The sequence below is a fragment of the Aquarana catesbeiana genome, linkage group LG04 (assembly GCF_042186555.1).
Source record: "Aquarana catesbeiana isolate 2022-GZ linkage group LG04, ASM4218655v1, whole genome shotgun sequence".
NCBI classification, from domain to species: domain Eukaryota; kingdom Metazoa; phylum Chordata; class Amphibia; order Anura; family Ranidae; genus Aquarana; species Aquarana catesbeiana.
In genome coordinates, this window is record NC_133327.1 from 435,791,351 (window position 1) to 435,815,862 (window position 24,512).

The following is a 24,512-nucleotide window of genomic DNA, read 5'->3' on the forward strand; positions in this document are numbered from 1 at the left end:
ATTTGATAATGTAGAAAAGTTCTTGGAAATACTTTAAATCACCATATTTTATTAGCTTCCTTCTTCACCCACACAAATAAACTGCTAGTTCGCAAACAGATGGACAAATTGTCTATCACTTTATTTACATCCTGAGTGTTTTTGAAATTTAAAGATTTGTTAGCTAGGTTTAGGTATTAATTATACAGCAAAGATGTGTGCCATGTAAATTTGCATAGTAAACCTTTTGCAAAGGCGGATCTACAGTATATAGTCTGACAGAGTGACAATTGTGTGGTTTAGTGCCTAACATAATCCTTTGATGAAGAAATGCACATACATTTATTCTTCTAGCTGTTGGTCCATCATTATGTAGGACAGCCTTTCTGACAAATAGCAAATATCTGACAAAGCAGGTGTAAGCTCTAAGTGGATGGCATTTTGTTTTTAATAAAGCACTGTGTCATGTTTTCTTCTTTTAGAAAATAATGTTTATATCTTTTTTTTGCATCACCTGTTTTTGTTAATGGTGAGCCTGATGGTGACAATGTAGGAACATGGCACTGCAGTAAACTTTGCCAGGGTAGCTTATAGCGCTTGAATTAATAAGGGTAAATAGGCTGGGGAATTTCCCTTAGTTTTGCGAATGAAGCTTTGCTGACTTCTATGATCCAATCATCTGCACGCAAAATACTTTTTTTTATCTCCCTTGAACATGATGGGATATTCTTTACAAACAGAAGTTTCTCCGTATTCACTAAGCCGTGCAAGAGAAAGTCCTCTTGCAACGTGGTAATTCCCTTGTAAAATTAACAGTATATTTGCCTTTAGTAGATGAACCCCACAGTCTTCACCAGAATGCAAATGGGATAAAGCATTGTCACTCTATTACAGGAAGTGCCTAAACAAAGACTTTCATGTAAGGGTCACCAGGTTTTATTTTAAAAGGAAAGCTGTATATTTAAAAATATTTAAAAAAATACTTTTGAATTTACATTATGTTAACATGTTGGGCCCAACACCTCCTCATGTTTTTCCCTATAATTTAGCTTGTAGGTCATTATTAGTCAGTTTTGCCACATAATTGCTTATATGTTCATCATGACTTCAACAAAAGTTTGTTTTTAACTAAAGGGCCATAGGGTTGAATGCAAAGCGTTCTCTGATTATTTACAAGTGGAAACTCGTCTTACAGCACAGAGTAGGTTTCCATTGTGGAGCACCTAATATTGATCATTCCCTTTTCTATGAAACAATCTATGTTCACAATTTACTGTCCGATGAAATGGATGGAATACCACTGCAGTATCCAACAATCCACAGAAGTGAGTGAAGACATACTGATTAGCGATGAGCCGAACACCCCCCCAGTTCGTTTTGCAGCAGAACATGCCAACAGGCAAAAAATTTGTTCAAACACGCGAACACCGTTAAAGTCCATGGGACACGAACATGAAAAATCAAAAGTGCTAATTTTAAGGGTTAATATGCAAGTTATTGTCATAAAAAGTATTTGGGGACCTGGGTCCTGCCCCAGGGGACATGTATCAATGCAAAAAACTTTTAAAAATGGCTGGGTTTTTCAGGGGGAAGTGATTTTAATAATGCTGAAAGTGAAACAATAAAAGTGAAATATTCCTTTAAATTTCGTACCTGGGGGGGTGTCTATAGTATGCCTGTAAAGTGGCACATTTTCTCCGTGTTGAGAACAGTCCCTGCACAAAAATGACATTTCTAAAGGAAAAAAAGTAATTTAAAACTACTCGCGGCTATAATAATTTGTCTAAGGGAGAAATCAAAAGTGCTAATTTTTATACGCATATATGCATGGTTTTGTCATAAAAAGTGTTTGGAGACTTGGGTCCTGCCCCAGGAGACATGTATCAATGCAAAAAAAAGTTTTAAAATGGCTGTTTTTTCGGGAGCAGTGATTTTAATAATGCTTAAAGTAAAACAATAAAAGTGAAATATTCCTTTAAATTTCATACCTGGGGGGTGTCTATAGTATGCCCGTAAAGTGGTGTATTTTTCCCGTGTTTAGAACAGTCCCTGCACAAAAATGACATTTCTAAAGGAAAAAGTCATTTAAAACTACTCGCGGCTATCATGAATTGTCGCGTCTCGGCAATATAGATAAAATTCATTGAAAAAAACAACATGGGGATCCCCCCAAAAATCCATACCAAAGGGCCTGGTATGAATATTAAGGGGAACCCCGAACCAAAATTTTAAAAAAAATTACGTGGGGGTCCCCCATATTCCATACCAGGCCCTTCAGGTCTTTTATGGATATTAACCACTTCAGTACCCGCCCATAAATGATGGCCGCAGATGGGATCTCCCATCCTGGGCAGCCGTCATATGACGTCCTGGGCTTCCCGGCCGTCTAGGGGGTGCCGCGTTGCTCGGGGCCCCTTGTCTCCCCCTAGTGGTTAACCCCTTCCCTGCCTGTCACATTTATACAGTAATCAATGCAATTTTATAGCATTAATCGCTGTATAAATGTGAATGGTCCCAAAAATGTGTCAAAAGTGTCCGATGTGTCCACCATAATGTCGCAGTCACGGAAAAAAAAAAATCGCAGATCACCGCTATTACTAGTAAAAAAATAAATAAATTTTTTTAAAAAATGCCATAAATCTATCCCGTATTTTGTAGACGCTATAACTTTTGCGCAAACCAATCAATATACGCTTATTGCGATTTTTTTACCAAAAATATGTAGAAGAATACGTATCAGCCTAAACTGAGGAAAAAATTAGTTTTTTTTTTTAAAAATTGGGATTTTTATTATAGCAAAAAGTAAAAAATATTGTGTTTTTTTCAAAATTGTCGCTCTTCTTCTGTTTATAGAATAAAAAAATAAAAACCGCAGAGGTGATCAAATACCACGAAAAGAAAGCTCTATTTGTGGGGGAAAAAGGACGTCAATTTTGTTTGGATACAACTTTGCATGACCGCGCAATTGTCGTTTAAAGGGCGACAGAGCTGAAAACTAAAAATTGGTCTGGGAAGGAAGGGGTGAAAATGCCCTGTATTGAACCGGTTAAGGGGAACCCTGCGCCAAATTTTTTTTTTTAAATGGCGTAGGGGTCCCCCTCAAAATCCATATCAGACCCTTCAGGTCTGGTATGGATTTTAAGGGGAACCCTGCACCAAAATGACAAAAAAATGGCATGGGGTCCCCCAAAAATCTATACCAGGCCCTTATCCGAGCACGCAACTTGGCAAGCCGCAGGAAAAGAGGGGGGACGAGAGAGCGCCCCCCCTGAACCGTACCAGGCCACATGCCCTCAACATGGGGAGGGTGCTTTGGGGTAGCCCCCCAAAGCACCTTGTCCCCATGTTGATGGGGACAAGGCCTCATCCCCACAACCCTTGCCCGGTGGTTGTGGGAGTCTGCGGGCGGGGGGCTTATCGGAATCTGGAAGCCCCCTTTAACAAGGGGACCCCCAGGTCCCGGCCCCCCCATTTGAAATTGTAACGGGTGTGAAACTGTTAAAAAACCACAAGACACACTTTGGGACAAGTCCTTTATTAAAAAATAAAAAAATAAAAATGTCCCACAAAGTGGGGTCCGCTGACGGACCGAAAAAAAAAAACCTGCACGCCGCCACCGATCCGCCTCCATGGGAGGCACCAGCTGTAATGACCGTCCTCTCAGGTGAAAGTTCTTTTATAACTGAGGGCAGGACCACACGGTGACTTACTTGGGTGACCCCTTGTTGTCGGCATGCAGGTTTTTTTTTTTTCGGTCCGTCGGCGTAACGAGAGAAGATGATAAATGGACTTCGTGGGACATTTTAATTTTTTTTATTTTTTAATAAAGGACTTGTCTCAAAGTGTGTCTTGTGGTTTTTTAAAAACTTGACACTTTTTTTGTGAAATGGTAGGGGTACAATGTACCCGTTACCATTTCAAGCAGGGGGGGCTGGGATCTGGGGGTCCCCTTGTTAAAGGGGGTTTCCAGATTCCGATAAGCCCCTCGTCCGCAGACCCCCACAACCACTGGGCAAGGGTTGTGGGGATGAGGCCCTTGTCCCCATCAACATGGGGACAAGGTGCTTTAGGGGGCTACCCCAAAGCACCCTCCCCGTGTTGAGGGCATGTGGCCTGGTACAGTTCAGGAGGGGGGGCACGCTCTCATCCCCCCTCTTTTCCTGTGGCCTGCCAGGTTGCGTGCTCAGATAAGGGTCTGGTATGGATTTTTGGGGGGACTCCAAGCCATTTTTTTTTCAGTTTGGCACAGGGTTCCCCTTAAAATCCATACCAGACCTAAAGGGTCTGGTATGGATTTTGAAGGGGACACCTATGCCATTTTTTAAAAAAAATTTGCCGCAGAGTTCCCCTTAATAACCATACCAGACCTGCGGCCGTCATTTGACTATGGGCGGGTACTGAAGTGGTTAATATCCATACCAGACCTGAAGGGCCTGGTATGGAATTTGGGGGGCCCCCACGCATTATTTTTTTTATTTTGGTTTGGGGTTCCCCTTAATATTCATGCCAGACCCAAAGGGCCTGGTATGGATTTTTGGGGGGACCCCCATGCCATTTTTTTCAATGACTTTTACCTGTATTGTCGAGACCCAACAATGCATTATAGCCGCGAGTAGTTTTAAATGACTTTTTTTCCTTTAGAAATGTCATTTTGTGCAGGGACTGTTCTAAACATGGGAAAAATATGCCAATTTACAGGCATACTATAGACACCCCCAGGTACGAAATTTAAAGGAATATTTCACTTTTATCGTTTCACTTTAAGCATTTTTAAAATCACTGCTCCTGAAAACTAAAACTTTTTTTTGCATTGATACATGTCCCCTGGGGCAGGACCCAGGTCCCCAAATACTGTTTATGACAATGCCAAGCATATAAGCCTTTAAAATTAGCACTTTTGATTTCTCCCATAGACTTTTAAAGGGTGTTCCGCGGCTTTCGAATTTCCCGTGAACACCCAAAATTGTTCGCTATTTGGCGAACAGGCGAAAACCCGATGTTCGAGTCGAACTTAGGTTCGACTCGAACATCAGGCTCATCCCTAATACTGATATTTCAACACCTGCTTCTATCCATGATACATCTGACTGTCTGTTAGTGATGACCTGAACGGACCTGGGTTTTAATTTGGTGCAGGTTCAGGAAACATTACTAAAGTTTGGGTGCCGAATCTGAACACCATTGAAGTCAATTAGTACCAAATGTAAAAAAAAAAAAATTGGCTATTTTCTAAGCGAATAGGCAAAATATTGTCAAACAAATAGCATAGGGGTGCTGGGCACTGACCTGGGGAACATGTACTAATACAAAAAAAAAAAATTCATACAGTAGCAATTTTAATAATGCTTAAATTAAACAATAAAACATGCCAAATTCCTTTAAAAAAAATCTCCTCGGGGTGCCCTAAACCTGCTTGTGAAGTGAAGTGGTGCATCTGTACTACTCCCCCCCCCCCCCCAAAAAAAAAAAATTCTGTACTGGGCCCTTTAGGTCAGGTATGGACTTTAAAGGGGAGCTCCAGTAGCTGACAGCGTGAGGAGAAGAAAAAGCCGATCACCGTCTCATTTGCAAGGGACATCTGTCCCGAAGAGGAAGAGGCACTTATGCCTCATCTGTGCCACCCACCATTGCCACCTGACAGTGCCCATAGTGCCCACCAGTGCCACCTATCAATGCCCATGAGTGCCACCTATCAATGCCCACAAGTGCCACCTATCAATGCCCACAAGTGCCACCTATCAATGCCCACCAGTGGTGCCAATCAGTGCCACCTAGCAGTGCTGCCTATCAGTGTAACCGATCAGCGCCCATTATTGCCACCCATCAGTGCCCATCACTGCCAACCATCAGTGCCCATCACTGCCACCTATCGGTGTCCATCAGTGCTGCCAAATCAGCGTACATCAATGAAGGAGAAAAATTACCTGTTTTAAAATTTTATAACAAAATATAAAAAAAAAATATTTTTTAAAAATTCGGTCTTTTTACATTTTTTTAAAAATAAAAACCGCAAAGGTGATCAAATACCACCAAAAGAAAGCTCTATTTGTGTGAAAAAAATGATAAAAATCTAATTTGGGTACAGTGTTGTATGACTGCACAATTGTCATTCAAAGTGCGTCAGTGCTGAAAGCTGAAAATTGGTCTGGATAAGAGGGGGGTTTAAGTGCCCAGTAAAGGAGGGGTTAATAAATAGCCACTCACCTGTCCCACTATCCAGTGATGGGCTCACCCCAGCTGTTTTCCCCTCCTGTCGTCTGTCCCCAGTGCTGCCATGTTATTCATGAGCAACTTGTGCATATGCAGTGGGCACCCGGCTGTGAAGCCGCAAGCTGTCACAGCCGGGTGCCTACTGCATATGCACAAGCGGAGCTGCACCTTGTGAATGGTTCCGTAGTCTTCTGGGACCTGTCATGTGTCCCAGAAGGCTGCAGGGAGGGAGGGGGGTGGAGGGTGGAGCTCCGCTTTAAGCAAAATTAAAAATAATTCCACATCAGACCCTTATCAAACATGCACCCTCTGAAACCATATCAAGCCACATTCGCTCAACTTGGGGGGCATCTTTGTGAACGAGTAGGGGTACTATAAACCCATTACTCATTTATAAAGAGGAACAGTAGCTGGTTGCCCCATTAGTGTTACAGGGGGCTTCCACATTCTGTTAAGCCCCTTGCCTACAGACCCCCACAACTATTGGTCCAGGGCCACGGGGAAGTAACCCTTGACCTCATTAACATGGTGACAAGGTGCTTTGCCATGGGTTCACTCCTGGCAAGCTACCTCCCCTCTCTTTGTGTTAGGGTATGTGGCCAGGTAGGGTTTAGGAGGGGAGCTGAAAGCTCACCACCCCCTCTTTTCTGGCCATCTAGGCTGCATGCTCAAATAAGGGTCTGTCGTGGATATTTGGGGGAGACCTCATGCTTTTTTATTTCTGTGCAGTGTCCCCCTTTGAAATCCATACCAGACCCAAAGCTGTTTTTTATTTTTTGTTTTTCTTTTGTGTGGGGTGCCCCTTAATATTTATACAAGACCTAGAGGGGATAGTTTCTTTTTTTTCTCCACCTCTTTAATTTCATGGCTGGGGATTTCCAGCAATGTAAGTGAATAGGGCCAAAAACATAATTGATTGTTAAGGATTCAGTGGTTCCTGAATCCACCAGCATCTTAAACAACTATTGACACCATGAAGCTGTCAAGTGTAATTTCAGTAGTAATATACAGGCATACCCCACTTTTAAATACACAATGGGGTTTATTTACTAAAGCTGGAAAGTGCAAAATCAGGCTCACTTCTGCATAGAAACCAATGAGCTTCCAGGTTTTATAATCAAAGCTTAATTGAACAAGCTGGGGTTAGAAGCTCATTGGTTTCTATGCAGAAGTGAGCCTGATTTTGCACTTTCCAGCTTTAGTAAATAAACCTCATTGAGTACTTAAAAGTGGGGTATGCCTGTATGATGTTCAGCTCCTGCCAAATGGGTGTTTGAACTGAACCTTAAAGATAAATTCGCACAAAAAGAGAAATTCCGCTTTAAGACTTCCTCCCTCACTCCCCCTTCCTCCCTCTTCTTCCTCCTTCAAGGAGACTGCAGGACTATTTACAATGCGCAGTGCCCACAGTTTAGAAACCGGCACTGAGGACCAAAGATGGTCAATGTCGCCCCCTTGGGTGGCACAGTGCTGGATCCTGGGACTGAGTCTATTTATTGAAAGTCAGCAGCTACAGTGTTTGTAGCTGCTGACTTTATATTTTCATGTGGTTGGAGCTCCTCTTTAGGCTCCCCCTGATGCCAAGGAAATATTTTCCTGTCTGAATAAGCACTAACATATCTATATGCCATTTTAGCGGTGAATTGCATAGGCACATCACAAAAAGATGGCGTGCTATAGTAGTATATGAAATAAATGTACCTCTGACAAAGTCCATTACCACTCCTTGTAAAGACTCACACCGAAGCATCCCAGAGTAACAACATCAGCAAACAATCACAGTGACAACAGCAATATAATAATAATGACAGTAATAATACCTATTATTATTAGAGCACACACTATGTTGTACTTAGTTCAGCTCTATAATAGTTATGGATCGTTGTTATATACAGATGGAGAGTTGTGACAGAAAACAAATACACATTTTAACTACAATCAACATATGATGACATATTACTACTGCACCAGTCTAAATGGATAAAACAATGCTGAAAACAAAACACACTAATAACATGAAACTATAAAAGTTTGTGATTACACTACACTTTCTGTGTAGTTTGCACATATACAGTAAATTGCCAACAATTAATGCATTTTTCAACATTTAAAAAAAATGTACTTCAATTAATCATTTTATAATTTTTTTTATAAAGAATCGTAAAAATTGTGCCCCCTACAAGCTTCCAGCTTGGCACAATAAGCACATGAGCTGACATCCTCACAGAGAGAGGGCTGTAAAAAACTGCAGACTATTGTTCTATATGTCCTTCTGAATAAGGGACGTGTTTCAAGAGGGGTCCAAAAATACTCCTCCTTGTTTGTTTGGTAGAATGCAAGTATAGTTCCAAAAATATATCTGGTAAAAATATCTCACCTATATTCATGAATTCATGTGACAAAGTAAAATAAAACAAAACAGACAAACAAGACCCTCTGTTTTGTAGCTAGTATGCCAAATCGAATAAAGATGAATGCGGGGTAAGATCCTTTCATAAACATGTAGAGCTATATGCAACACTTCCACCTGCCAGCACCAGGGATTTTGGTTCAAATCCCAATCATGGCACTGCCTTCCTGGACTTTGCAAGTTCTCGCTGTGCCTGCATGGGGTTCCTCCCACACTTCAAAGTGATTCTTGTAAACAAATTGGCCCTATTATGTGTATACAGGTTTTATTACCAAAGCTTAATTGAACAAGCTGGGGTTAGAAGCTCATTGGTTTCTATGCAGAAGTGAGCCTGATTTTGCACTTTCCAGCTTTAGTAAATAAGTCCCATTGCGTACTTAAAAGTGGGGTATGCCTGTATATGAGTTGGAAGAAGACTAAGAAAGTTTGAAAATATTATCCTCATGTGAAATGGGTTATCTTTGGTTTCAGCAAATGCCAGAGCATCTAGAGATGATAGAAAATGGATGACAGAATTATAAATTTAAATTAAATTAGATTTACAACTTTGCAACACTCCTGCAACCTGAATGTCTCATTGATGTAATAGTCAAGAATCTCGTAATCAACCTTACTAATACAGCTGCCGTTTACCTCTTATGTCTGTTAGAGCTCTCAATATGTGTAATGAAATTGTTAATACTACCTTGCAAATCCATACAGAAGGACCCTCCATTCTGTCATGTCACAAATTGTACCCCCATTGAACAAGACCCATTCAAGTGAATAGGGCTGCTCCACAAGTGTGAGGTTAAAGCAGGCAGTGGGGAGGCAATATTTTATTTTACTTTTGTTTTTAAGAGTTTTAATATTTATTTTACATTTTCTTCTTGGGGTGGAGGGGTCTTTAACCAGCCAATTTCTCTGCAGCCCCAGCTGTACAGAACAGTGAATGAATGGGAAGTGCTCTGATTCTTCCTGTTCATTCACAAACTGAAGAATAGTAAACCCGGTTTACTATGCTTCAGTGATAAATGGACACAGGAGCACACAGTACTGATCATTCATGGTGTTCATTCAGGAATGGAAAGGGAAGGGCTCCTTGTGTGCCCACTGCAGCTGCTAGTGGGGGAGGAGTGGAGGGTAGCCAGTAACACTGTGGGGAGGAGAGGCACACAGAGGGGCCCAACAGCAGATACAAGGGGGCACAGATTCAAGAACTGATCCTCTGCAGTGCAGCCTGAGGGAGATCAAAAAGTAGAAGCTGGCAGCGCTGCAGGAGGATCCACAAAAGTCACAAGGTTCAGCAATAAGGCAATACAGTGTCCCTCCTGCACAGCAAAGGCCCTGGCCCCTCTTTTGAAATGATGGGCCCCAGACCTGGTACAGGAGGGCTGGCTGTATTGCCTTATCAACAGCTCTGATCAGGGTCAAAGCTCTTTTCATTCTTCACATTCTTATCCAACACATCCACTGTGGCATAACTGAAACAGCCTTTAGGAAATATTTTTTATCTGTCACAACAAAAAAATATAAATGGTTTTGCTTAGATCAGCATTCTTCTTTAAAATGGTAATGCCTGTATATAACAGTTCACTAATGCAATAGTTCATAATTTAGATCAATGGTTTTAAATATTTTTGTCATATTTATTTGAACAAGGGCAGCCTTGTTTTAGAATTGTTTTAAAAATGTGTTTCGTAACAAATTCTGTGTTTTGATGCAGAACAAAAAAAGTAGTAGTAAATGTACTTTGGAAACTGAACTGGGTGACTGAGGACTAGTATGGTCATCTGTGGGCTCCTGACACCTCGGAGACTGATGTCTGAGGATTGCTATCCCTAGATTTCTAAAGCTTTTACAGTCATTATACCAGTTTTTTTTTATATTTTGCAACAAAAACGTAATTTACTAATTTTCTTAGTAGTAATTGTTATTGCGTTTGTTTTTACATGTATACATACACCTTATACTCAGTCATCCTTATATTGTTTACTATAGAATGTGACTCTTTGCAAGTCTATTATCCATTTGCACCATCTTATAAAATATAAGGCAGATTAATGCAACACAAAGTAGATGTAAAGCTTTCAACAACATCTTCACATCATGAAAGCATTGTTTTTACGTCATCAGCATTCTCATTTCAATATATGAATAAAGCAAATGCATACTATAATAACATTGCATGTCTTTGTAATAAGCATGTGCTGAACCAGCTACACAATATCCTGACTCACCAGGTCAATGAAGGTGAGAAATTTCCAGCTGCCCCCATAGGTCTGGTGTGCAGGCATCTCTATGGCCTTGTAGTGGCACAGCACGGACAGGTAGGAGAGAAGGATGGCAGCCCGCAACACCTGGCAGGGGATAAGCGCCATGGCGGCTCGGTACACTGGAGGTCAGCACCACTGAATGGGCCGCACACCCCTCCCCTTCTCCCCCTGGCTCTCTGTATTGTGTATGTCACTTCTTATTTTACTACCTCCCTCATTTGGAGTCTGGGGAATGGAATAGATGGGAGGGGGGAAAGGAGACACATGGCTAACACTAAGCATCACACACTCCAGCCCAGAGGAGAGAGCGAGATACAGGGGAGGGAGCAGTTGCCATAGAAACCGTGCTGATGTTGTATGAGAGACAGCATCCTCGGAATACCTTTAGATGTGCTTGCTGCTCGCTCATCCCTACTGGCCACTGTGTGGTGCAGACTACTGCTGTGTAAACTGTCTCTGCTAATATTGTTTGTGCAAGTTTCTCAGTGCAGTAAATCTTCACAGTCACCTAGCAAGGTTACCACTACTCTACCCATTATGCTAAATTCACTATGCCAACACACCAGGACACGAATCCTTTTTTTTTAAAGAATAAAATTATAGTTATTTTCAGCTGAGTTAAATGAGATTTGAAAATCACTTCCAAATGGCCATAGAAAGCAAAAAAAGATTTTGTACTTTGATAGCCAGGAATAATAATGGATGAAGAAAAAACTAAAAATGTTAGTGGATAATAAAAAAATACACAAAAATACAAGCTTTTGAGCTTACTCTTCAGGTCTTAAGACAGATAAAACATTGTAAATGGTAAAATACACAAACACACATCCAAAGCAGGTATAGAGGCACTCGCAGGTGTTGCAGTGGAGATAAATCATAGCAACAGCATTTTATTGTCAAGTTTCGACGGAGCTCACTCCTTCTTTCTCAAGTCTGAGCTTTGTCAAAACTTGACAATAAAATGACATTGCATTGATTCAACACTGCTGCAGACCCATGGGTGCCTCTATACCTATTACTATTTCTTTGTGGGTGAGCACATGGGTATTTACCTCACACATAGATTACCCTTGGGAACACATACATGTATATATTCAGTCAATATTATATAGAATTCAGTCAAAATTATACTGTATATTGGAGTTGGGGTGCAATCTTTTATCTGCATGCATCATGCTTCTATAGTGAGTGCTGACACAAGAAGATATGTGTTTTTTAAAATATCAACATGATGATTTAGATTAGGGATGGGCCCCGAATAGCGAACATTATAGGGCGTTTGCAGCAAATTCGAGCGCCGCAGAATGCCCCATAATGCACGAGATCACAATGCATTGACATCTGATGATTAGCAAAAGCATGCACCTGGCCAATCACAGTGCGCTCTGCTACGAGAGCCATAATTGGCCAAAGGCAGGGTGCCTTTGGCCAATCGTGGCTCAGAGGGCTAAGTCCACGCCCCACACTATATAAGGCTGCTTACACAGCGGCTGTATATAGTGTTATAATAACGTGGAGGAGATTGAGAGAACATTAGCTAGAGGCAGGTTAGTAAGTGGCGTGCAGGCAGTTTAGTATATATATATATATATATATATATATATATATATATATATATATATATATAGATCTCTATCTATCTATCTATCTATCTATCTATCTATCTATCTATCTATCTATCTATCTATCTACACACACACAGCATAGTCAGTGTAGTGTAGACTATAGACTATATATACAGTGCAGGCAGTCTAGTATATATATTATATATACAGTGCAGTCAGTGTAGAATATATATACAGTGCAGTCAGTGTACAGTATATAACAGTGTATTGTGAGCTCCCTTCCCCAGTCCATACCAGGCCCTTCGGGCCTGGTATAGATTTTAAGGGGACCTCCACGCCAAAAAAAAAAAAAAACACAGCGTGGGATCCCCCCCCAAAATCCATACCAGACCCTTATCCAAGCAAGCAGCCTGGCAGGCCAGGAAAGGGGGGGAGAGCAAGTGCCACCACTCCTGAACCATACCAGGCCGCTTGCCCTCAACATGGGGAGGGTGCTCTAGGGACATAAATTACACATATAATTTCTTGACTACCCCTAGCACTTTTAAAGGCCCTGGAGCACCAGGACGATGGAAACGCCCCAATAATGACCCGATTTTGGAAAGCAAACACCCTAATGTATAATTTATGAGGCATAATGAGTCTTTAGAACATGTCATTTTTTTCCACAAGTTTTTTGAAAATGTGTAAAGAAAATGAAAACACATTTTTTTTTTTTAATACAAAGTTGTTCATTTATACAAATATTTCTAACACATAGCATGTACATAGTCAAAATTACACCCCAAAATATATTCTGCTACTCCTCTCGAGTATAACGATACCACATGTGTTAGACTTTTACACAGCCTGTCCACATACAGAGGCCCAACATGCAGGGAGCACCATCAGGTGTTCTAGGGGCATAAATTTCACATTTAATTTGACTACCTATTACAATTTTGTGAGGCACTGTAGTGGCACTGATGGGCACTGTAGTGGCATGGATGTGGCACAGATGAGAACTGATGTGGCATGGATGAGCTGTGGATGGGAATGGATGAGCCGTGGATGGATGAGACGCGGATGGAGATGGATGAGCCGTGGATGGGGACGGATGAGCATGGGTGGAGATGGCTGAGCATCAATAAGAATGGATGAGCATGGATGGGGATGGCTGAGCAAGGATGGGATGGCTGAGTATGGATGGGATGACTGAGTATAGATAGGATGACTGAGCAAGGATGGGATGGCTGAGCATGGGTGGAGATGGCTGAGCATCAATAAGAATGGATGAGCATGGATGGGGATGGCTGAGCAAGGATGGGATGGCTGAGTATGGATGGGATGACTGAGTATAGATAGGATGACTGAGCAAGGATGGGATGGCTGAGCATGGATGGGATGGCTGAGCATGGACGGCATGGCTGAGTATGGACGGCATGGCTAAGTATGGATGGCATGGCTGATCATGGATGGATGAGTATGGATGGCATGGCTGAGTATGAGTGCTGCTGCAACTGATCTCTCCCCCTCCCCTCTCACACTGTATTGATCGGTATGGAGAGGGGAGAGAGGAACCGGGCATGCACCGGTTTGTTTACAACTGATTGCTCCATCATTTGACGGGGTGATCATGTGGTAAAGGGCCATTGTCATTGGCCCTATACCATGATCCGTGATCCAGGAGACCTGGCGGTCATAGATATTCCTGGGTGTGCGCCCCAGGGGGCGCACGATTCTGGAAGGACGTCATAGTACGCCCTCCCAGAGTTATCCGACCTCCCTGCAGCTGTTTTTCGGCTATGGGCGATCAGCAAGTGGATAAATGATATTTTTTCCTTTAGAAACTTAAATTTTTCTGCGGCACTGTAAAACACATCGCACAGATGCGCCTCTTTACAGGGAGACTAAGGGGACCCCCAGGCACTTTAAGCATTATTAAAATCACTGCTCCTGAAAAAACTGTAGTTTTAAAAACTTTTTTTTGCATTGATACATGTCCCCTGGGGCAGGACCTGGGTCCCCATACACTTTTTATGGCAATAACTTACATATAAGCCTTTAAAATTAGTACTTTTGATTTTTCATGTGCTAGTCCCATAGACTTTAATAGGGTTCACATGTTCGCTCAAATTTTTTGCCTGTTCGCATGTTCTGGTGTGTTTCTTAGCAAATGTAGTGTACAGGTATATTGAACATGGTAGTGACATAAATACACACAGGTTGAACTTTATTCAACCTTACCAACTATGTAAACATGGATGGAGCCGTGTCTTTATTCAACCTTAACAATTTATATATATATATATATATATATATATATATATACACACACACACACACACACAGTATATGTACACACTATATTGCCAAAAGTATTTGGATGCCTGTCTTTACACACACATGAACTTTTATGGCATCCTATTCTTAGTCCATAGGGTTCAATATTGCATTGGCCCACCCTTTGCAGCTATAACAGCTATAACTCTTCTGGGAAGGCAGTTCATGGGGTTTAGGAGTGTGTCTATGGGAATGTTTTACCATTCTTCCAGAAGGGCATTTGTGAGGTCAGGCACTGATGTGCATGAGAAGACCTGGCTCACAGTCTCCACTCTAAATCACCCCAAAGGCGTTCTATCGGGTTGTTCAGGCCAGTGAAGTTTCTCCACCCCAAACTCGTGTCTTTATGGACCTTGCTTTGTGCACTGGTCCAAAGTGAAGGGAACTCTTAAGGCGTCAGCACATCAAGACATTATAGACAATTTCATGCTCCCAACTATGTGGAAACAGTTTGGGGATGTCCCCTTACTATTTTAACATGACTGCACACCAGTGTACAAACAAGGTCCTTAAAGACATAGGTAAGTGTGTATGGGGTGGAGGAACTTGACTGGCCTGCACAGTCCTGACCTCACCCTAATAGAACACCTTTGAGAATAATTAGAACGGCGACTGGGAGCCAGGCCTTCTCGTCCAGATCAGTGCCTGATCTCACAATTGCGCTTCTGGAAGAATGGTCAAACGTTCCCATAGACACACTCCTAAACCTTGTGGACAGCCTTTTCCAGAAGCGTTGAAGCTGTTATAACTATATATACAGCGGGTAAAATAAGTATTGAACACGTCACCATTTTTCTAGCTAAATTCATTTGTAAGGGAGCTATTGACATAAAATTTTCACTACATGTCGGTAACAACCCATGCAATCCATACATGTAAAGAAACCAAAACAAATAAGTTCAGAAATTAGGTTATGTGTAATAAAATGGAATGACACAGGGAAAAAGTATTGAACACGCTGACTGAAATTTATTTAATACTTCACACAAAATACGTTGTTGAAAATGACAGCTTTAAGACACCTCCTGTATGGAGAAACTAGTCGTATGCATTGCTCTGGTCTAATTTTGGCCCATTCTTCCACACAAACAGTCTTCACATCTTCAAGGTTCCGTGGGCCTCTTCTATGAACTCTGATCTTTACTTCTTTCCATAGATTTTCTGTTGGATTCAAGTCAGGTGATTGGCTGGGCCATTCTAGCAGCTATATTTTCTTTCTTTGAAACCAATTCAGAGTTTCCTTGGCTTTGTGTTTGGTATCATTCTCTTGCTAAAATGTCCACCGTCATTTCATCTTCATCATCCTGGTAGATGGCAGTGGATTATTATCCTCAGACATTCCAACCTGCAAAAACTAATTTCAGGGAGGTGGCAAACTCATTTCAGGGAGGTGGGCATGGCTTAAATCGTGCTACATGTTGGGCATGGCTTAAATGGGGTTTAGTTTAATAGGGTCTGAGATGACTTAAAGAGGAGGGTGAGGAGGGTGATGTCACATTGGGCAGTGGACGGTGTCAGTAGTTCTTTATTTTTATTATTTTTTTTTACAATTGTATATTTTAAATGATTTTACAATTTACTTTTTTATTTTTTGTTTTTCACAATGATTTGGGTTGGGGTAGTGGACAGTGTCAGTAGAGCAGTGTGTCAGTAGTTTTTATTATTTTCTCTATTTTTTACAATTTTGTTGTTTATTATTTTCTTTAAATCATTTTTTTAAATATTTTTTTCACAGTGCTTCTGGGGAAGGGGGTGGGGAGTATGTGGTGGTGATGTTGTCGGTAGGGCAGTGGACGGTGTCAGTAAGGCAATAGACTGTGTCAGCAGGGCAGTGGAAGGTGTTAGCAGGGCAGTGGAAGGTGTCAGTAGGGAAGTGAATGGTGTCAGCAGGGCAGTGGAAGGTGTCAGCAGGGCAGTGGAAGGTGTCAGCAGGGCAGTGGAAGGTGTCAGTAGGGCAGTGGAAGGTGTCAGTAGGCCAGTGGACGATGTCAGCAGGGCAGCGGAAGGTGTCAGTAGAGCAGTGGAAGGTGTTAGTAGGGCAGTGGACGGTGTCAGCAGGGCAGTGGACGGTGTCAGTAGGGCAATAGACGGTGTCAGTAGGGCAGTGGATGGTGTCAGCAGGGCAGTGGATGGTGTCAGTAGGGCAGTGGACGGTGTCAGTAGGGCAGTGGACGGTGTCAGTAGGGCAGTGGAAGGTGTCAGTGGGGCAGTGGACGGTGTCAGCAGGGCAGTGGACGGTGTCAGCAGGGCAGTGGAAGGTGTCAGCAGGGCAGTGGACGGTGTCAGTAGGGCAGTGGACGGTGTCAGCAGGGCAGTGGATGGTGTCAGTAGTTTTTACTTTTACATATTTTTTTTAAGTTTTAAATTTTTTTGTTCACAATGCTTTTTGGGAGTAGGGGGTTGAGGCAGAGGACAGTGTTGGTAGGGCAGGGGGTGGTGTCAGTAGTTTTTGTTTTATATATTTTTTATAATTTAATTTTTTGTTTTAATCAACTCTGTTGGGGGGGAGGGACTTGGTGTGATATCAGGGGTCTAAACAGACCCCTGACATCTCCTCTTTGAGACATGGAAAGGGACTGAGGACATTGATTCCCCAGTCCCTTTCTCAGCATTGAAGATAAATGGACAGAAGACAGCAGCTCCTGTCCATTCATAAACTGAGCAGAGTAACACACAGGTTACTCAGCTTAGTTTTCACAGGACACAGGAGCAATCTTGCTCACTGTGTCCAATTCAGAAAAGGCAGGGGCCTGTAAATGACCGGTCCCTTCCTCCGCTCGCCATCCTGACAGATCCCCACAGCTGGTGGGAGAGGAGGGAAGCCAGCTGCTGGGGATGGGGGCAGAGGAGGAGGACAGGGAGCTGGTGAAGAAGGGGGGGTGAAGGACACAGAGGGGGGCTGGAGGAGGAGGACAGAGAGCCGGGTGAAGGACACGGAGGGGTGCTGGAGGAGGAGGACAGAGAGGCGGGTGAAGGACAGGAGGGGAGCCATAGAAGACACGGAGGTGGTCTGGAGGAGGAGGATACAGGGGAACAGTCAGGGATGATCAGTGCAGCAGGAGGGACAGCTGTGACCACCGATCTCCCTGTATAGCTTTTTAGCCAACAGCCGCGGGAGGGAGAGAAGGAAACGCTGTCAGCTATACAGGGAGATCGGTGTTCACAGCTGTCCTTCCTGCTGCACTGATCATCCCCGGCTGTGAACCAGGGGACCATCCAGGATCAGCCCGCAGCCGGGATATCTGGCAGCACTCGCGGGTGTCCGGGAGGCTCCCCCCAAATGCGGGAGGCTCCCGCATCTCGCGGGAGACTTGAGATGTCTATCAAGAATGACTTGATACATTTTTCCATTCATCCTTCCTTCAATGACACAAAGTTTGCCAGTACCGTATGCTAAAAAACAGCCCCCACCATGATGTTCCCACCTCCAAACTTCACTGTTGGTATGGTGTTTTTGTGCAGTGCCATTTGACCTCCAAACATGGTGTGTATTATGGCATCCAAAGAGTTAAATTTTAGTCTCATCTGACCAGACTATATTCTCCCAGTATTTCACAGGCTTGTCTAAATGTTGTGCAGCAAACTTTAAAGGGAAAGTTCACCTTTGTACACTTTTTTTTCTAAATTCCAGCTCCCCTCTGCACCAATATAGCATTCATGTACTTTATTTGCAAAAATATCAACGCTTTGCATTAAATCTACAGTCACTTACATTTCTTGTGCTCATCCATGAATCCAGATGTTTCCATTAGTAATGTCTTTCTTCCTGATCAGACTGTAGGTCATGACACAGGAAGGAGTTGACCTGGATTCGTGGATGAGCACAAGAAAAGTAAGTGTCTATAGATTTAATGGAAAGCGTTGATATTTTTGCAAAAAAAGTACATGAATGCTATATTGGTGCATAGGGGAGCTGGAATTTAGGAAAAAAAAAGTGTACAAAAAGTGAACTTACCCTTTAAACAAGCTTTAACATGCTTTTTCTTGAGCAATAGAGACTTGCATGATTAACGTGCATACAGGCCATGGCGGTTGAATGCATTACTTATTGTTTTCTTTGAAACAATTGTACCTGCTAATTCCAGGTCTTTCTGAAGCTCTCCACTAGAGGCTCCCGCTCTTCTCTTCATCTTCTTCTCTTCATCTTCTTTTCGGGCCGCTCCGCATCCATGATGGCAAGGAGGGAGGCTCCCGCTGTGTGACGCTTCTCCTCTTCTGACGGTTCTTAAATAACGGGGGACGGGGCCATCCGATGACTCCGCCCCCCTCTGACGCACGGTGACTTGACGGGACTTTCCTGTGGCATTCCCTGTGATTTAAGAACCGTCAGAAGAGGAGAAGCGTCACACAGCGGGAGCCTCCCTCCATGCGATCATGGATGCGGAGCGGCCCGAGAAGAAGATGAAGAGAAGACGATAAAGAAGAGAAGAAGATGAAGAGAAGAAGATGAAGAGAAGAAGATGAAGAGAAGAAGATGAACAGAAGAAGATGAAGAGAAGAAGATGAAGAGAAGAGCGGGAGCCTCCCTCCATGCCATCATGGATGCGGAGCGGCCCGAGGAGAAGAAGGGAAGAAGACACCGATGCCGCGGAGGAGATGCTGAACGAGAACACCAGAGGAAGAACCAGAAGAGCCAGAAGAACCAGAAGAACCAGAAGAAGAAGAAGATGGAGGAAGAAACCAAAGGAAGATAGAAGATAGAAGAAAGAAGAAGCATTTAAATAAAGGAATTGTCAAAAACTGTCTCTTGTCATTTTTAACATTTTTGACAGTTTTTTAGTGAAATGGTAGGTACCCCCTTACCATTTCACACAGGGCGGAGGGCCGAGATCTGGGGGTCCCCTTGTTAAAGGGGGCTTCCAGATTCCGATAAGCCCCCCGCCCGCAGACCCCCACAACCACCGGCCAGGGTTGTGGGGATAAGGCCTGGTATGGTTCAGGAGGGGGGGTGCTCTCTTGTCCCCCCCTCTTTTCCTGCGGCCTGCCAGGTTGCGTGCTCGGATAAGGGTCTGGTATGAATTTTGGGGGGGACCCCACGCCGTTTTTTTTTATTTTGGCGCGGGGTTCCCCTTAAAATCCATACCAGACCTGAAGGGTCTGGTATAGATTTTGAGGGGGACCCCACGCCATTTTTTTTTAAATTTTGGCTGGGGTTCCCCTTAATATCATACCAAACCTGAAGGGCCTGGTATGGAATTTAGGGGGACCCCCCACGTCATTTTTTTTTTTTAAATTTTGGCCGGGGTTCCCCTTAATATCCATACCAGACCTGAAGGGCCTGGTATGGAATTTAGGGGGACCCCCCACCTCATTTTTTTTTAAATTTTGGTTCAGGGTTCCCCTGTGGGGAATTCCAATGCCGTTTTTATCAATGAACTTCTATGTGTATTGTTGAACCAGCAATGCATTAATAGCCGCGAGTAGTTTTAAATTACTTTTTTTCCTTTGAAATGTTATTTTGCTGTCAGACTGTTCTAAACACGGGAAACATGCGGCCCTTTGCATACTATAGACACCCCCCAGGTACGAAATTTAAAGGGATATTGCACTTTTATTGTTTCACTTTAAGCATTATTAAAATCACTGCTCCCGAAAAAACAGCCGTTTTTAAAACTTTTTTTTGCATTGATCCATGTCCCCTGGGGCAGGACCCAGGTCCCCAAACACTTTTTATGACAATAACTTGCATATAAGCCTTTAAAATTAGCACTTTTGATTATTCATGTTCGTGTCCCATAGACTTTAACGGTGTTCACCTGTTCAAACAAATTTTTTGCCTGTTCGCATGTTCTGGTGCGAACCGCACAGGGGGGTGTTCGGCTCATCTCTACTCTCCACAAGTGGACCTTGGCTTTTGAGTAACTCTTCTGATAATTCTTTTCACTCCTCTGTCAGAAAATTTGCGAGGAGCACCTGGTTGTGGCCGCTTTATGGTGATTGATTATATATATATATATATATATATATATATATATATATATATATATATATACCCAGACGACGTCTATGAAGATGAAATGCGTCAGGTAGGACCCCACTGTCGCCACTTTTCTACAGCGCTGTTTTTATATGGATCTACATGTGAGTGTATATCTTCATTTTAAATAAATTCCACTTTTGTGTACGGATTTACACTATGTGGCCATTCCTTCCTTTTCTCCACTTGTTACCATCATCATTTGGCTCTTAAACATCGCCCCGAGGGATACAACAACGTGTGGTTCGTTCTATATACTTCGCCCCTCCGGGTTCTGGCACCGCTGTGAGGGACTTAGCAACTTGTGGGCCCATCCACAAACATCGCCTCTCCGGGCCACCTACAGCCACTCACCACCTAAGCCTTATCCGACCCAACTCAGCGTATGCCCCTTTGGGTCCATCCCATCTGGTAAGCCTCTTCATTTTCTGGTGGTGTTGTGTCAGTCTTCATTTCGGATGTCATATATCCCTGCTTGAAGTGTTTAGCTCCTGAAGACTCCCTACTGATATATTTACGGACGCCTCTTCCTTATTATATACATTAGGAACTGTCGGTTTAACGCCTATTTTTATAGCGCCTTTTTTTTGTAACATCTTGATGGTTGTGTTAACTGCTTGTTTTCTTTTCAGGGCAGCGCAGAATTATTTTGTATATATTTTCCTTGGTGTATGGTCTGAGCACTGACAGGCTGACCCCCCACCCCTTCAACCTCTGCAGCAATGCTGGCAGCACTCATACGTATATTTCCTATAGACAACCTCTGGATATGACGCTGAGCACGTGCACTCAACTTCTTTGGTTGACTATAGCGAGCCATGTTCTGAGTGGAACCTGTCCTGTTAAACCGCTGTATGGTCTTGGCCACCATGCTGCAGCTCAGTTTCAGGGTCTTGGCAATCTTCTTATAGCCTAGGCCAGTGATGGCGAACCTTGGCACCCCGGATGTTTTGGAACTACATTTCCCATGATGCTTATGCACACTGCAGTGTAGTTGAGCATCATGGGAAATGTATTTCCAAATCATTTAGGGTTCCAAGGTTCGCCATCACTGGCCTAGGCTATCTTTATGTAGAGCAATCATTCTTTTTTTTAAATCCTCAGAGAGTTCTTTGCCATGAGGTGCCATGTTGAACTTCCAGTGACCAGTATGAGAGAGTGAGAGCGATAACCCAAAATTTAACATGCCTGCTCCACATTCACACCTGAGACCTTGTAACACTAACGAGTCGAAGGGAAAATGGCTAATTGGACCCAATTTCGACATTTTTAATTAGGGGTGTACTCACTTTTGTTGCCAGCAGTTTAGACATTAATGGCTGTGTGTTGAGTTATTTTGAGGGGACAGCAAATTTACACTGTTGTACAAGCTGTACACTCACTATTTTACTGTACATTGTAGCAAAGTGTCATTTCTTTAGTGTTGTCACATGAAAGGATATACTGTAATAAAATATTTACAAAAATGTGAGGGGTGTACTCACTTTTGTGAGATATATATATATATATATATATATATATATCTATATATATATATAGATATATATCTATATATCTATATATAGATATAGATATAGATATATATCTATATCTATATCTATATCTATATATATATATATAGATATATATATATATATATATATCTATATATATATATACAGTGGGGACAGAAAGTATTTAGACCCCCTTAAATTTTTCATTGTTATATTGCAACCATTTGCTAAAATCATTTAAGTTCATTTTTTTTCCTCATTAATGTACACACAGCACCCCTTATTGACAGAAAAACACAGAATTGTTGACATTTTTGCAGATTTATTAAATAAGAAAAACTGAAATATCACATGGTCCTAGGTATTCAGACCCTTTGCTCAGTATTTAGTAGAAGCACCCCTTTGATCTAATACAGCTATGAGTCTTTTTAGGAAAGATGCAACAAGTTTTTCACACCTGTATCCTCTGCCATTCCTCCTTGCAGATCCTCTCCAGTTCTGTCAGGTTGGATGGTAAACGTGGGTGGACAGCCATTTTTAGGTCTCTCCAGAGATGCTCAAATGGGTTTAAGTCAGGGCTCTGGCTGGGCCATTCAAGAACAGTCATGGAGTTGTGTGCTTAGGGTCATTGTCTTGTTGGAAGGTAAACCTTCAGCCCAGTCTGAGGTCCAGAGCACTCTGGAGAAGGTTTTCCAGGATATCCCTGTACTTGGCCACATTCATCTTTCCCTCAATTGCAACCAGTCGTCCTGTCCCTGCCGCTGAAAAAACCCCCCACAGCATGATGCTGCCACTACCATGCTTCACTGTTGGGAATGTGTTGGACAGGTGATAAGCAGTGCCTAGTTTTCTCCACACATACCGCTTAGAATTAAGGCCAAAAAGTTCTATTTTGGTCTCATCAGACCAGAGAATCTTATTTCTCACCATCTTGGAGTCCTTCAGGTGTTTTTTAGCAAACTCCATGCAGGCTTTCATGTGTCTTGCACTGAGGAGAGGCTTCCGTCGGGCCACTCTGCCATAAAGCCCCGACTGGTGGAGGGCTGCAGTTATGGTTGACTTTCCACAATTTTCTCCCATCTCCTGACTGCATCTCTGGAGCTTCAGCCACAGTGATCTTTGGGTTCTTCTTTACCTCTCTAACCAAGGCTCTTCTCCCCCGATAGCTCAGTTTGGCCGGGCGGCCAGCTCTAGGAAGGGTTCCGGTCGTCCCAGACATCTTCCATTTAAGGATTATGGAGGCCACTGTGCTCTTAGGAACCTTAAGTGCAGCAGACATTTTTTTGCAACCTTGGCTAGATCTGTGCCTTGCCACAATTCTGTCTCTGAGCTCTTCAGGCAGTTCCTTTGACCTCATGATTCTCATTTGCTCTGACATGCACTGTGAGCTGTAAGGTCTTATATAGACAGGAGTGTGGCTTTCCTAATCAAGTCTAATCAGTATAATCAAACACAGCTGGACTCAAATGAAGGTGTAGAACCATCTCAAGGATGATCAGAAGAAATGGTCAGCACCTGAGTTAAATATATGAGTGTCAGAGCAAAGGGTCTGAATACGTAGGACCATGTGATATTTCAGTTTTTCTTTTTTAATAAATCTGCAAAAATGTCAACAATTCTGTGTTTTTCTGCCAATATGGGGTGCTATGTGTACATTAATGAGGAAAAAAACGAACCTAAATGATTTCAGCAAAAGGCTGCAATATGACAAAAAGTGAAAAATTTAAGGGGTTCTGAATACTTTCCATCCCCACTGTAGATAGATAGATAGATAGATAGATAGATAGATAGATAGATAGACAGATAGATAGACAGATAGATAGATAGATAGACAGATAGACAGATAGATAGACAGATAGATAGACAGATAGATAGATAGATAGATAGATAGATAGATAGATAGATAGATAGATAGATAGATAGATAGATAGATAGATAGATAGATAGATAGATAGATAGATAGATAGATAGATAGATAGATAGATAGATAGATAGATAGATAGATAGATAGATAGATAGATAGATAGATAGATAGATAGATAGATAGATAGATAGATAGATAGATAGATAGATAGATAGATAGATAGATATAGTATCTGTGCAAAAGTTTCAGGCAGGTGTGAAAAAAGTGCTGTAATTAAGAATGCTTTCAGAAATAGGAGTGATAATTGTTTATTTTTATAAATTAACAAAATGGAAAGTAAATGAACATGTGAGTAATCCAATTCGAATCAATAGTTGGTGTGCCAATCCTATGCCTTCAAAACAGCAGCATTTCTTCTAGGCACACTTGCACACAGT

The 24,512-nt window shown here is 42.4% G+C and overlaps 1 protein-coding gene across 5 annotated transcripts in view; it reads right to left on the bottom strand.

The window, feature by feature from the left end:
• The window catches only part of AIG1 (androgen induced 1), a 537,675-nt gene extending 526,539 nt beyond the window's left edge, over positions 1-11,136 (bottom strand). Inside the window, exon 1 of one of the 5 annotated variants that reach the window (XR_012243927.1) lies at positions 10,819-11,110. Coding sequence is in view for 3 of the 5 variants with exons in the window: in XM_073627423.1 (XP_073483524.1) it covers positions 10,819-10,959 (141 nt within the window). In the remaining 2 variants the exon portion in view is untranslated. Of the gene's footprint in view, positions 1-10,818 lie in introns of all 5 variants that reach the window. The other 4 variants (XR_012243928.1, XM_073627423.1, XM_073627424.1 and 1 more) reach the window with 4 other exon arrangements.
• Between the last annotated feature and the right edge of the window lie 13,376 nt (positions 11,137-24,512).